This window comes from Canis lupus, chromosome 23 (assembly GCF_011100685.1).
Source record: "Canis lupus familiaris isolate Mischka breed German Shepherd chromosome 23, alternate assembly UU_Cfam_GSD_1.0, whole genome shotgun sequence".
NCBI lineage: Eukaryota > Metazoa > Chordata > Mammalia > Carnivora > Canidae > Canis > Canis lupus.
In genome coordinates, this window is record NC_049244.1 from 11,366,083 (window position 1) to 11,379,302 (window position 13,220).

The following is a 13,220-nucleotide window of genomic DNA, read 5'->3' on the forward strand; positions in this document are numbered from 1 at the left end:
GCTTTTGGCCACTCTACACTAAGCAAAATGACTAGAAGGAAAACCTCACCTCAAAAGAAAGAATCAGAAACAGTCCTCTCTCCCACAGAGTTACAAAATCTGGATTACAATTCAATGTCGGAAAGCCAATTCAGAAGCACTATTATAAAGCTACTGGTGGCTCTAGAAAAAAGCATAAAGGACTCAAGAGACTTCATGACTGCAGAATTTAGAGCTAATCAGGCAGAAATTAAAAATCAATTGAATGAGATGCAATCCAAACTAGAAGTCCTAACGACGAGGGTTAACAAGGTGGAAGAACGACTGAGTGACATAGAAGACAAGTTGATGGCAAAGAGGCAAACTGAGGGAAAAAGACACAAACAATTAAAAGACCATGAAGATAGATTAAGGGAAATAAACGACAGCCCAAGGAAGAAAAACCTACGTTTAATTGGGGTTCCCGAGGGCACCGAAAGGGACAGAGGGCCAGAATATGTATTTGAACAAATCATAGCTGAAAACTTTCCTAATCTGGGAAGGGAAACAGGCATTCAGATCCAGGACATAGAGAGATCCCCCCCTAAAATCAATAAAAACCATTCAACACCTCAACATTTAATAGTGAAGCTTGCAAATTCCAAAGATAAAGAGAAGATCCTTAAATCAGCAAGAGACAAGAAATCCCTGACTTTTATGGGGAGGAGTATTAGGATAACAGCAGACCTCTCCACAGAGACCTAGCAGGCCAGAAAGTCTGGCAGGATATATTCAGGGTCCTAAATGAGAAGAACATGCAACCAAGAATACTTTATCCAGCAAGGCTCTCATTCAAAATGGAAGGAGAGATAAAGAGTTTCCAAGACAGGCAGGAACTGAAAGGATATGTGACCTCCAAACCACCTCTGCAAGAAATTTTAAGGGGGACTCTTAAAATTCCCCTTTAAGAAGTTCAGTGGAAGAATCCACAAAAACAAGGACTGAATAGATATCATGATGACACTAAACTCATATCTCTCAATAGTAACTCTGAACGTGAACGGGCTTAATGACCCCATCAAAAGGCTCAGGGTTTCAGACTGGATAAAAAAGCAGGACCCATCTATTTGCTGTCTACAAGAGACTCATTTTAGACAGAAGGACACCTACAGCCTGAAAATAAAAGGTTGGAGAACCATTTACCATTCGAATGGTCCTCAAAAGAAAGCAGGGGTAGCCATCCTTATATCAGATAAACTAAAATTTACCCCGAAGACTGTAGTGAGAGATGAAGAGGGACACTATATCATACTTAAAGGATCTATCCAACAAGAGGACTTAACAATCTTCAATATATATGCCCCGAATGTGGGAGCTTCCAAATATATAAATCAATTAATAACCAAAGTGAAGAAATACTTAGATAATAATACACTTATACTTGGTGACTTCAATCTAGCTCTTTCTATACTCGATAGGTCTTCTAAGCACAACATCTCCAAAGAAACGAGAGCTTTAAATGATACACTGGACCAGATGGATTTCACAAATATCTACAGAACTTTACATCCAAACTCAACTGAATACACATTCTTCTCAAGTGCACATGGAACTTTCTCCAGAATAGACCACATACTGGGTCACAAATCGGGTCTGAACCGATACCAAAAGATTGGGATCGTCCCCTGCATATTCTCAGACCATAATGCCTTGAAATTAGAACTAAATCACAACAAGAAGTTTGGAAGGACCTCAAACACGTGGAGGTGAAGGACCATCCTGCTAAAAGATGAAAGGGTCAACCAGGAAATTAAGGAAGAATTAAAAAGATTCATGGAAACTAATGAGAATAAAGATACAACCGTTCAAAATCTTTGGGATGCAGCAAAAGCAGTCCTGAGGGAGAAAATACATCGCAACAAGCATCAATTCAAAAACTGGAAAGAACTGAAATACAAAAGCTAACCTGACACCTAAAGGAGCTAGAGAAAAAACGGCAAATAGATCCTACACCCAGCAGAAGAAGAGAGTTAATAAAGATTCGAGCAGAACTCAACGAAATCGAGACCAGAAGAACTGTGGAACAGATTAATAAAACCAAGAGTTGGTTCTTTGAAAGAATTAATAAGATAGATAAACCATTAGCCAGCCTTATGAAAAAGAAGGGAGAGAAGACTCAAATTAATAAAATCATGAATGAGAAAGGAGAGATCACTACCAACACCAAGGAAATACAAACGATTTTAAAAACATATTATGAACAGCTATACGCCAATAAATTAGGCAATCTAGAAGAAATGGACGCATTCCTGGAAAGCCACAAACTACCAAAACTGGAACAGGAAGAAATAGGAAACCTGAACAGGCCAATAACCAGGGAGGAAATTGAAGCAGTCATCAAAAACCTCCCAAGACACAAGAGTCCAGGGCCAGATGGCTTCCCAGGGGAATTCTATCAAACGTTTAAAGAAGAAACCATACCTATTCTCCTAAAGCTGTTTGGAAAGATAGAAAGAGATGGAGTACTTCCAAATTCGTTCTAGGAGGCCAGCATCACCTTAATTCCAAAACCAGACAAAGACCCCACCAAAAAGGAGAATTACAGACCAATATCCCTGATAAACATGGATGCAAAAATTCTCAACAAGATACTGGCCAATAGGATCCAACAGTACATTAAGAAAATTATTCACCATGACCAAGTAGGATTTATCCCCAGGACACAAGGCTGGTTCAACACTCGTAAAACAATCAATGTGATTCATCATATCAGCAAGAGAAAAACCAAGAACCATATGATCCTCTCATTAGATGCAGAGAAAGCATTTGACAAAATACAGCATCCATTCCTGATCAAAACTCTTCAGAGTGTAGGGTTAGAGGGAACATTCCTCGACATCTTAAAAGCCATCTATGAAAAGCCCACAGCAAATATCATTCTCAATGGGGAAGCACTGGGAGCCTTTCCCCTAAGATCAGGAACAAGACAGGGATGTCCACTCTCACCACTGCTATTCAACATAGTACTGGAAGTCCTAGCCTCAGCAATCAGACAACAAAAAGACATTAAAGGCATTCAAATTGGCAAAGAAGAAGTCAAACTCTCCCTCTTCGCCGATGACATGATACTCTACATAGAAAACCCAAAAGCCTCCATCCCAAGATTGCTAGAACTCATACAGCAACTCGGTAGCGTGGCAGGATACAAAATCAATGCCCAGAAGTCAGTGGCATTTCTATACACTAACAATGAGACTGAAGAAAGAGAAATTAAGGAATCAATCCCATTTACAATTGCACCCAAAAGCATAAGATACCTAGGAATAAACCTAACCAAAGAGGTAAAGGATCTATACCCTAAAAACTATAGAACACTTCTGAAAGAAATTGAGGAAGACACAAAGAGATGGAAAAATATTCCATGCTCATGGATTGGCAGAATTAATATTGTGAAAATGTCAATGTTACCCAGGACAATTTACACGTTTAATGCAATCCCTATCAAAATACCATGGACTTTCTTCAGAAAGTTAGAACAAATTATTTTAAGATTTGTGTGGAATCAGAAAAGACCCCGAATAGCCAGTGGAATTTTAAAAAAGAAAACCATATCTGGGGGCATCACAATGCCAGATTTCAGGTTGTACTACAAGGCTGTGGTCATCAAGACAGTGTGGTACTGGCACAAAAACAGACACATAGATCAGTGGAACAGAATAGAGAACCCAGAAGTGGACCCTGAACTTTATGGGCAACTAATATTCGATAAAGGAGGAAAGACTATCCACTGGAAGAAAGTCTCTTCAATAAATGGTGCTGGGAAAATTGGACATCCACGTGCAGAAGAATGAAACTAGACCACTCTCTTTCACCATACACGAAGATAAACTCAAAATGGATGAAAGATCTAAATGTGAGACAAGATTCCATCAAAATCCTAGAGGAGAACACAGGCAACACCCTTTTTGAACTCGGCCACAGTAACTTCTTGCAAGATACATCCACGAAGGCAAAAGAAACAAAAGCAAAAATGAACTATTGGGACTTCATCAAGATAAGAAGCTTTTGCACAGCAAAGGATACAGTCAACAAAACTCAAAGACAACCTACAGAATGGGAGAAGATATTTGCAAATGACCTATCAGATAAAGGGCTAGTTTCCAAGATCTATAAAGAGCTTCTTAAACTCAACACCAAAGAAACAAACAATCCAATCATGAAATGGGCAAAAGACATGAAGAGAAATCTCACAGAGGAAGACATAGACATGGCCAACATGCACATGAGAAAATGCTCTGCATCACTTGCCATCAGGGAAATACAAATCAAAACCACAATGAGATACCACCTGACACCAGTGAGAATGGTGAAAGTTAACAAGGCAGGAAACCACAAATGTTGGAGAGGATGCAGAGAAATGGGAACCCTCTTACACTGTTGGTGGGAATGTGAACTGGTGCAGCCACTCTGGAAAACTGTGTGGAGGTTCCTCAAAGAGTTAAAAATAGACCTGCCCTACGACCCAAAGATACAGATGCAATGAAACGCCGGGACACCTGCACCCCAATGTTTATAGCAGCAATGGCCACAATAGCCAAACTGTGGAAGGAGCCTCGGTGTCCATCAAAAGATGAGTGGATAAAGAAGATGTGGTCTATGTATACAATGGAATATTCCTCAGCCATTAGAAATGACAAATACCCACCATTTGCTTTGACATGGATGGAACTGGAGTGTATTATGCTTTGTGAAGTAAGCCAGTCAGAGAAGGACAAACATTGTATGTTCTCATTCATGTGGGGAATATAAATAATAGTGAAAGGGAATATAAGGGAAGGGAGAAGAAATGTGTGGGAAATATCAGAAAGGGAGACAGAACGTAAAGACTGCTAACTCTGGGAAACGAACTAGGGGTGGTAGAAGGGGAGGAGGGCGGAGGGTGGGAGTGAATGGGTGACGGGCACTGGGGGTTATTCTGTATGTTGGTAAATTGAACACCGATAAAAAATAAATTTAAAAAAAAAGATATTTGTACACCAATGTTCACAGCAGCATTATTTGCCATAGCCAAAGTTAGAAGCAATCCAAGTATCCATCAACAGATAAAAAGATAAAATGTGGCATATACATCTATGGTATATTAAATCAATCTTAAAAAGGGATGTCATTCTCATACATGCTACAACATGGCTGAAGTGTGAAAACAGTAGGTGAATTAAGCCAGGTGCAAAAAGACATATATCATATGATACCAATTATATTAGGTATAGAATGGGCAAATTCATAGAAACAAAAAGTAGAATAGAGGTTACCAGGACTGTGAGGAAGGGGGAGGGGAGCTAAAGTTTAATGGGTAATGGCTTCTGTTTGGGATGATAAAAAAGTTCTGGAAACAGAGTGGTGATGGTTGCACAGCATTGTGAATATACTTGATAACACTGAATTGTGCACTTACTAAAATGGTCAATTTCATATTACATTTATGCCCACAGTTAATACAATTTCTTAATAAAATATTACACATTACATGTGGATTATACATCTCAATAAAGTTGATTGGCAAAAGATACAAAATTTCATAAATATCCACTATTTAAAGTTCTAACAAAAGGGCATTTTTATAAACACCAACAAGAATGTATGTTAAAATACAATGTTTCTAAAGAATGTTTTAGCAATTTAACAGAAGTCTCAAAACTATCTATTGCCTGTATTTATTCATTCTAATTCTATGAATCTGCCCTAAGGAGAGAAAGAAAAAAACAGGAACCAAGACTTAAATGCAAAAATGTTCATCAGCATATTTTTACAATGTTATAATATTATCCAAAAATAGGGAACAAGGTAAATTAAATAATCAGACATTCATAGTACAGAAGACAGACCTTGAAAAAATTTTGGACAGTTAATGATATTAAAAAATACATAACATATGAGGCACCTGGGTGACTCAGTAGGGTAAGTGTTCAATTCTTGATTTCAGCTCAGGGTTGAGATCCAGCTTCACAACGGGCTCAACACTGAACATAGTGCCTGCTTAAGATTCTCCCTCTCCCTTTCCCTCTGCCTCCCCCTCTGCCACTAAAAAAAAAAAAAAAAAAATTAAAGTACATGTTAAAAACATATAAGGGGAAAAGAAACAAAAATTTCAACAGTGACTATCCCCCAGCTAAATTGAGAACCATTACATGCTATTAAGATGATATGACCTGGGTCAGAGATGGCCTCACTGGAAGAAATAGTATTTGAATGGAGAAGACAATAAAAGAAGGTTCCAAGCAGAGGATTTGTCTACCTTATTACTTATCATTTTCCTCAAACACAAGCTATTTTACAGTTAAACTTTAATCTAAAAATATCTATTTTTACAAGTCAGCAGGGGGCACCCCATTCAAGGATATAAATTCCAGCTGAAGTGTTAGGTTTTGTTGCTTTCTTTTTATTGAGCACACCATAAAACTTCTCAAAGTTTTACATGCCCAAAAATTACTTAAAAACCCTATTTGCAATGCCAGGTTTTATCTTGGGGAAGTAAAGAAGATATATAACAAAATTATATATCTTAGGAGATCTATAACAAAAATTATTCAAAAGAGCATTTTGTGAATACCTCATTTCTCCCAAATGTTGCCAGTGAAGAATAATTGCCATTCCCACATTTCACAAAAACCCTTTCACCTTTATGTTGCCATATGCTTCCCTAACAATAATACAAGATAAGCAGGCTTGATAATACCAAGTACAACCACTATAATCTCCCTGGCCCAACATATACTACCTACCAGTAAGAATCAGGCACCAAGCAGGTATTTGATACACTTATCTTGCTCAAATTTTATTAACAAACATCTATGAGGTAGATACACCATTCCCATTTTACAGTTGAGGAAACTGAGGCTCAGCACTTAAGGCAATTTGCCCAGCAGGCAGATGTCTGAATCAGAAATCCATTGAATTTTATCATCCTACACAGACTCCCCAGGAAGCTGAGACTCAAAAAGAAGTAATCTTCTGGCCTGGTCTCACTGGCACCCAGAGCCTTCTAACACTTCATCTAATGTGCTTTTCACCATGGTACACTGCCTGTATAAGAAGCAAGTACACATCCTTCCATCAGGAATTTACACAGCATAATCCCATTAGATTTTAAATAACATCAGAAGGATGTTATTTTATTCAAGTATCACCTAAGGGAAAGAAGTAATCGCAAGAGAAAACATAGGAGGCAAAACTAGAAGACAGGGATTGTTTGGTCAAGAATACTCAAAAGAAGCACAGTAACAAAGTTTCCAGATATAGTTTATATAATCCTAGACTTATATTCATAATAATACTATAAGGCCTATTTTGAAATCTTTTTAAATTTACAGTTGGGATGCCTATGACTTGCCTGATTGCCTCAGACTCAGAGTAATTATTATTTAAGTATAGAAGTATTCAGAATAATGTGTTTTATAAATATGTATGTTGTAATTATTCAACAAATAATAATTTATTAAAATATAAATGTTACTTACATATCCCAGTTTGGAGCTATTCGCAAGTGCTGGATTAGCAATTGGAACTAAAATAAAACAATAAGATGTACATTTCATTCATGAAATGACATAGAAAGTGATTAACACATCTGACCTGTCTACAACTGAAATGTGACTCCTTTATGAGGAAACAACAAAATAAGTTCAAAATCACTGTGTACTCAACTGCTTTTGGACACAAGGATTAAACAGAATAATTTTGGTAAACCTATTATCTTGATACATTTTTTTTCCACGGTAATTACATCAAATTAGTATTTTTGCACTAATGTTCTAATCTCAGCAGAAGTACAAGAGTCACGTGCAAAAGGCATGCTGCAAGGACCACGAAATGAGACTTTACAACTGAACTTCCTACCAGTGGGGAATGAAGGAGCCGGGTGGCCACCTCCCGGTGTCCAGCCAAAACACACAGATAGCAAAGGAGATTCAGCTTGGCTCGAGAGGCCCCCGTGCTCTTCTCAGTGGAATCAATCTGTGAGCACACCTGCTGCAAAAACTCATTCCAATCTTGGTCTTTCAGAAATACTAATTTATCTACTGGAGAGGAAAGAAAATATTAAAAGTGGGTATCATGTTAAAAAAAAAAAAAAAAAGCCAAAAACATTACAAAAGAAATAAAACAGAACAGAGAATTTCAATAGCTGAGAGGAGGACAAAGAAAATCCTAACTTTACAACATCAAAACCAAAAAGTCCTCCAAAGATGACACTACTTTTACTTACTCTTCTGGATTCCTCTTTTTCTATTCATGGAAACTTTTTCTCTATGTGATGGAATACTATACACAAAAAAGACGCCTACAGGAGAATCAGCCTACAACCTAGAATCTAACAAAATATCAAGCTAAATAAAATCATATTACAAAAAAGCAAGAGAGCCACTGTATAAAGCTATCTAGCCTTAGGATATTGGAAAAGCCAAGAATCATGCAGTTGTTCAAAGGTTCCAATGAAATTATTGTTAAGTGTAACAGGTTAATGTGGCAGCTGAAGTCATGTGGGAGGTCCAAGTTCAACCCTCTACAAATAGAAAACAAAAACTGGGCAATGAGATGCCATCCAAAAATAACAGTTTCATCTAATTTCTATCTTTAAACAAAATAAGCTGTAATAATAATTTCCTAAAATAACTCAAAGTAAAGGGAAAATCGGAAAGTTTATTTTGAGATAAATAATCCTCTAAGGTTTTCATGAATAGTGGTTCTACTTGGCACAGTTTGTTTAAATTTGAGTATATTTTATTTTGAATTTACTTTGATTTGATTTTAAATCCTAGATTATAGTCTAGCTACGATGACAAAGTTTTTCTGGATCTAGCTTAACAGCACAAAATAGATTTTATCAAAGAAAATACATCAAAATTTAAGGCATAAAACAATTTCTGTTTGTCCCAAATACGACTTCCCATTAGGCGAAAGGAAACGTAACAATTATCCTTGAAGTGTCTCCATTCCCACACCATCCCCACAAAAGAACCATCTGACCCCCAATGTCAACTGCCCCACTCCTGGAGTAGAATCTCATTTCTTCATTATGGTCTCCAGCCCTCTTTACCTATAGGAGCACCATAAATGTTGGAAATTCAATGGACTCTACAAGGGGGAAGGGCAAGAGAAGAGCCCATCCAGCTTTACAGGAACTTTCACTCCCCTAAGGGTACAGGGCAGCCCAGGCGCAGCTAAGGTGAAAGGCTGGCATAAATGGATTACCGGTCATTTATATTGTGCACAGCACCTCCCCAAGGATATAGCCAATTTGCAAGAAAACAGGACCTCAGCTGTTCAATAAGTGAGATATTCCATTTGCTATTAAATTTCTTATTTGTATGTACCTTCCAAGAGTCTATGTGTTTGACAAGGCTTCTAGAATCCTACCTGAATGTGCCGGTAGATGCAGTATCTTTGGATCAAATTTAATTGGTGGTTGTTTCATTATCTGTGGTTGAAAAAAACAACAAAATCTTTTAAGACACCTTTTGAGACAGATACCGATCTCCTGATAAAATTTCCTATTTCCAGATTATAAATCCATTGGGACAGAAAAAAAAAAAAAATCACTGAAAATTTGTCACTAAAAAGAATTAAACACTGCCCTTCAGATTAAAATACACAAACAGGGATCCCTGGGTGGCGCAGTGGTTTAGTGCCTGCCTTTGGCCCGGGGCGCGATCCTGGAGACCCGAGATCGAATCCCACGTCGGGCTCCCGGTGCGTGGAGCCTGCTTCTCCCTCTGCCTATGTCTCTGCCTCTCTCTCTCTTTCTCTCTCTCTCTCTATCATAAATAAATTTTTTTTAAAAAGTTTTAAAAAGTTAAAATTAAAAAATAAAATAAAATACACACTCGGGGCACCTGGGTGGCTCAGGTGGTTGAGCATCTGCCTTCAGCTCAGGTCATGATCCCAGGGTCCTGGGATCAAGCCCCGCATCAGCTTCCTGCTCAGAGGGGAGTCTGCTTCTCCCTCTCCCTCTGCCCATCTCCCCACCACCTTGTTCATGCTTGCTCTGTCACTCTCTCAAATAAATAAATAAAATTTTTTCTAAATAAATAAATAAACAAACAAACAAACACAGAAAATAATTTATAAAAATCATTTCAGGGCACCTGGCTGGCTCAGGCAGTAAAGCAGACTCTTGATCTCTGGGTCATGAGTTCAAACCCCACACTGGGGGTAGAGTTTACTTTAAATAAATAAATTTTTAAAAAATAATTTCAAGTGATATCTGCAATAAAATAAAGTGTCATTGAAAAAGAAGCACTTTTTCACCCCTGAAAAAGGGGCACCTGGGTGGTTTAGTTGGTTAAGCATCTGCCTTCAGCTCAGGCCATGATCCCAGAGTCCTGGGATCAAGCCCCCCACCCCCCATGGGCTGTCTTCTCAGCAGGGAACCTACTTCTCCCTCTCCCTGCTGCTCCTCCTGCTTGTGCTCTCACGCTCTCTGTCAAATAAATAAAAATCTTAAAAAAAAAAAAAAAAAAAAGAAGCAGCAGCGCTTTACCTTGGTTTACTTTTTTTTTTTTTTAATTTATGATAGTCACAGAGAGAGAGAGAGAGGCAGAGACACAGGCAGAGGGAGAAGCAGGCTCCACGCACCGGGAGCCCGACGTGGGATTCGATCCCGGGTCTCCAGGATCGCGCCCTGAGCCAAAGGCAGGCGCCAAACCGCTGCGCCACCCAGGGATCCTGGTTTACTCTTAACCTTAACCAATCTCTAGGTTAGAAATTTAGTCATTTACCAAATACTTATTGGATACCTGAGAGGGTGAGGCAGTATGCTAAGTGCTAAGGGGGAATACCAAGATATAAGACACAATCCAATGGTCAGAGAGCTGATACTCTGGTTGGAAAGATAAAACAAAAGGTGTTAAACAGCAAAACAAAAACACCAATACTGAGCAATACAAAATGGGCAGGATATAATTATAGATGGAACATTTTACAAAGAGAAATTTTTCTAAAAAATTTGAATGTGGCAAGCACTTGAGGCTAACATGGTTTACAGAAGAGCTAGAAGGAGATTGAAGTTTTAAAGAATGGTAAGGGGGTTCTCTGGGTGGCACAGTGGTTTAGCGCCTGCCTTTGGCCCAGGGCCCAATCCTGGAGACCCGGGATCAAGTCCCATGTCGGGCTCCCGGTGCATGGAGCCTGCTTCTCCCTCTGCCTGTGTCTCTGCCTGTCTCTCTCTCTCTCTCTCTCTCTCTCTATCATAAATAAATAAAAATTTTTAAAAAATAAATAAAGAAAGAATGGTAAGAACTTCACTCAAGTTGAATTAGAAAACACACCACTTCAGGAAGCTGTAAAAAGGCATGAACAGGAAAGCACACAATTGTTTTGTTGTTTTTTTTTTTTTTTTTTTTTAAGAAAGTGGGGGAAAAAAACAGGTAGTTGGATCCCTAAGTTTGGAACAGCCAGGGTACCTTCATCCTGAGACTTTAGTTTAAAAGATCAACTATGATATTTATATCTAAATTCTCCAAAACCTCTCTACAGAGCATTTTTAAAAAGCTTAGTAGTATTCTTGCCAAAAATGCATAACCTCATACATACTAATCATAAGAAACACTTAGCAAACCCAGCTTGAGTGACATTCCCCAGAATACCTGACCAGTACTCTTCAAAATGTCAAGGTCATGAAAGCCAAGAAAAGACTGAAAAATTACAACAAGGCCATGAAAGAAAAGGATAGCTGGTAGGAGAAAAAGGAGGCCTACTAGCAAACTGTAACAAGAAACCCTAGAACAGATAAAGGACATCAGTGGTACAACTGGTAAAATTCCAATAAATTTGGTAATTTAGTTAATTGCACTGTACCAGTGTTAATGCCCTGACTCTGCTAACCATTCTATGGTCCTATAAGATGCTAACATTAAGAGAAGCTGGGTAAAAACCATACAGGAACTCTACTATTTTTTAACCTTCTCTGTAGGTCTAAAATTAGAAGTTAAAAAAAATTTCTAATAAGGCTTCCTTAAAACAATTAAGTATGGTCATAAAAGAAACAGAAAAGAATATGGTCAAAAGATCTTACCAACTGTTCTTAGAAGATCCACTGGGTAAATGACAGTTTACACATTAAATTGGCATGATATACAATTACTCTGCCAGATATCTGAACTCATAAAAAGAATTAGCTCCATTATGAAAAATAGCTGGGTAATCTATTGTAAAATTTTGTCTATCTAGTAAATATGCATCCAAAAACCCATTTGTTCTAAATTATAGTAATGTTCCCCAATGAGATGAGTAAAAATGGGCATAATTTAAAACAGAAAAAGACATTTAAAAAAAGAAAATTAAAATACAGAATAGGTAGTACAGAGGAACTGAGAAATTACTTCTTCTTAAAGAGACTACTCATCATCCCCTAGTAATACAGTAGTACATTCCAAATGACATGAAGCCACAAAAATCTCCCTGGATATGAAATGCACCTGTGAATCATGCCTCCCCAACCTCCCAGTGTCTCTCCACCATCTGGCCTGTGGTGCAAGCACTGTGAGAGGGTATGGTCTCTGTGTGCCTGCCTACCCACCCCAGCCAGGGGAGCAGTCCTCACTCACATGTGCTTTCATAACACATCCACAACAAGAGTGTTTGGAGAAATTCACTCAAGTATGTATGAAGAAACGAAGGGACTAAGGACTAAGGTCTGAGGTCTAGAAGCCCATGCATGGAGAGGAGGCAGAGCTGATGCAGGAGAGGAAGAAACTCACCACTCAGTGAAGCAGAAAACAATGCAGGAAGAGGAGAAGGGTGCAGACAGGATGGGCATGAGAAATGTAGACACTGTGGCACAAATGACATAAAAGCAGACATGAGGAACAGCAAAGAAGATTTGGAATGAAAAAAACCATCAGGATTTCGGCTCTCAGCGAAGTCTAAAGCTCAGCCCTCATCTGTCAGAGCATCTTTCCACACCTTTGGGTTATCGATAATTGGGGTGACAACAAGATCAGAGTCCATGTAGATAAGCTTTCTCATCTGGGATTCCAGGTCCTGCTGACTCAGGTGTTCACTTGTAATCTGAAACAAGAACAAAAATGAGGCTTTGTTTCTATGATTAGTGAAGAGCTTTTAAATTAAATTGAGATAATAAGATGTTGAGTAGAACAGTACTGGAAGGGTCACCTAGATCAGTGCACCTCATTTTGCTATTCGATACACTTTCACAGTCTTCTTTGATCTTCACAAAAATCCTCAGTCATATGTATCATCATTCC

General features: G+C 38.4%; 1 protein-coding gene across 4 annotated transcripts in view; it reads right to left on the reverse strand.

Annotated features, from left to right (window-relative positions):
• ULK4 (unc-51 like kinase 4) overlaps positions 1–13,220 on the reverse strand; it is a 603,320-nt gene that overhangs the window by 557,048 nt on the left and 33,052 nt on the right. For 3 of the 4 annotated variants that reach the window (XM_038570534.1, XM_038570535.1, XM_038570532.1), the window contains exons 13-16: positions 12,919–13,023; positions 9,373–9,433; positions 7,855–8,036; positions 7,476–7,522 (exon numbers count right to left, since the gene is read on the reverse strand). In XM_038570534.1, the coding sequence (XP_038426462.1) occupies positions 7,476–7,522; positions 7,855–8,036; positions 9,373–9,433; positions 12,919–13,023 (395 nt within the window). The remainder of the gene's footprint in view (positions 1–7,475; positions 7,523–7,854; positions 8,037–9,372; positions 9,434–12,918; positions 13,024–13,220) is intronic. The other variant, XM_038570533.1, reaches the window with a different exon arrangement.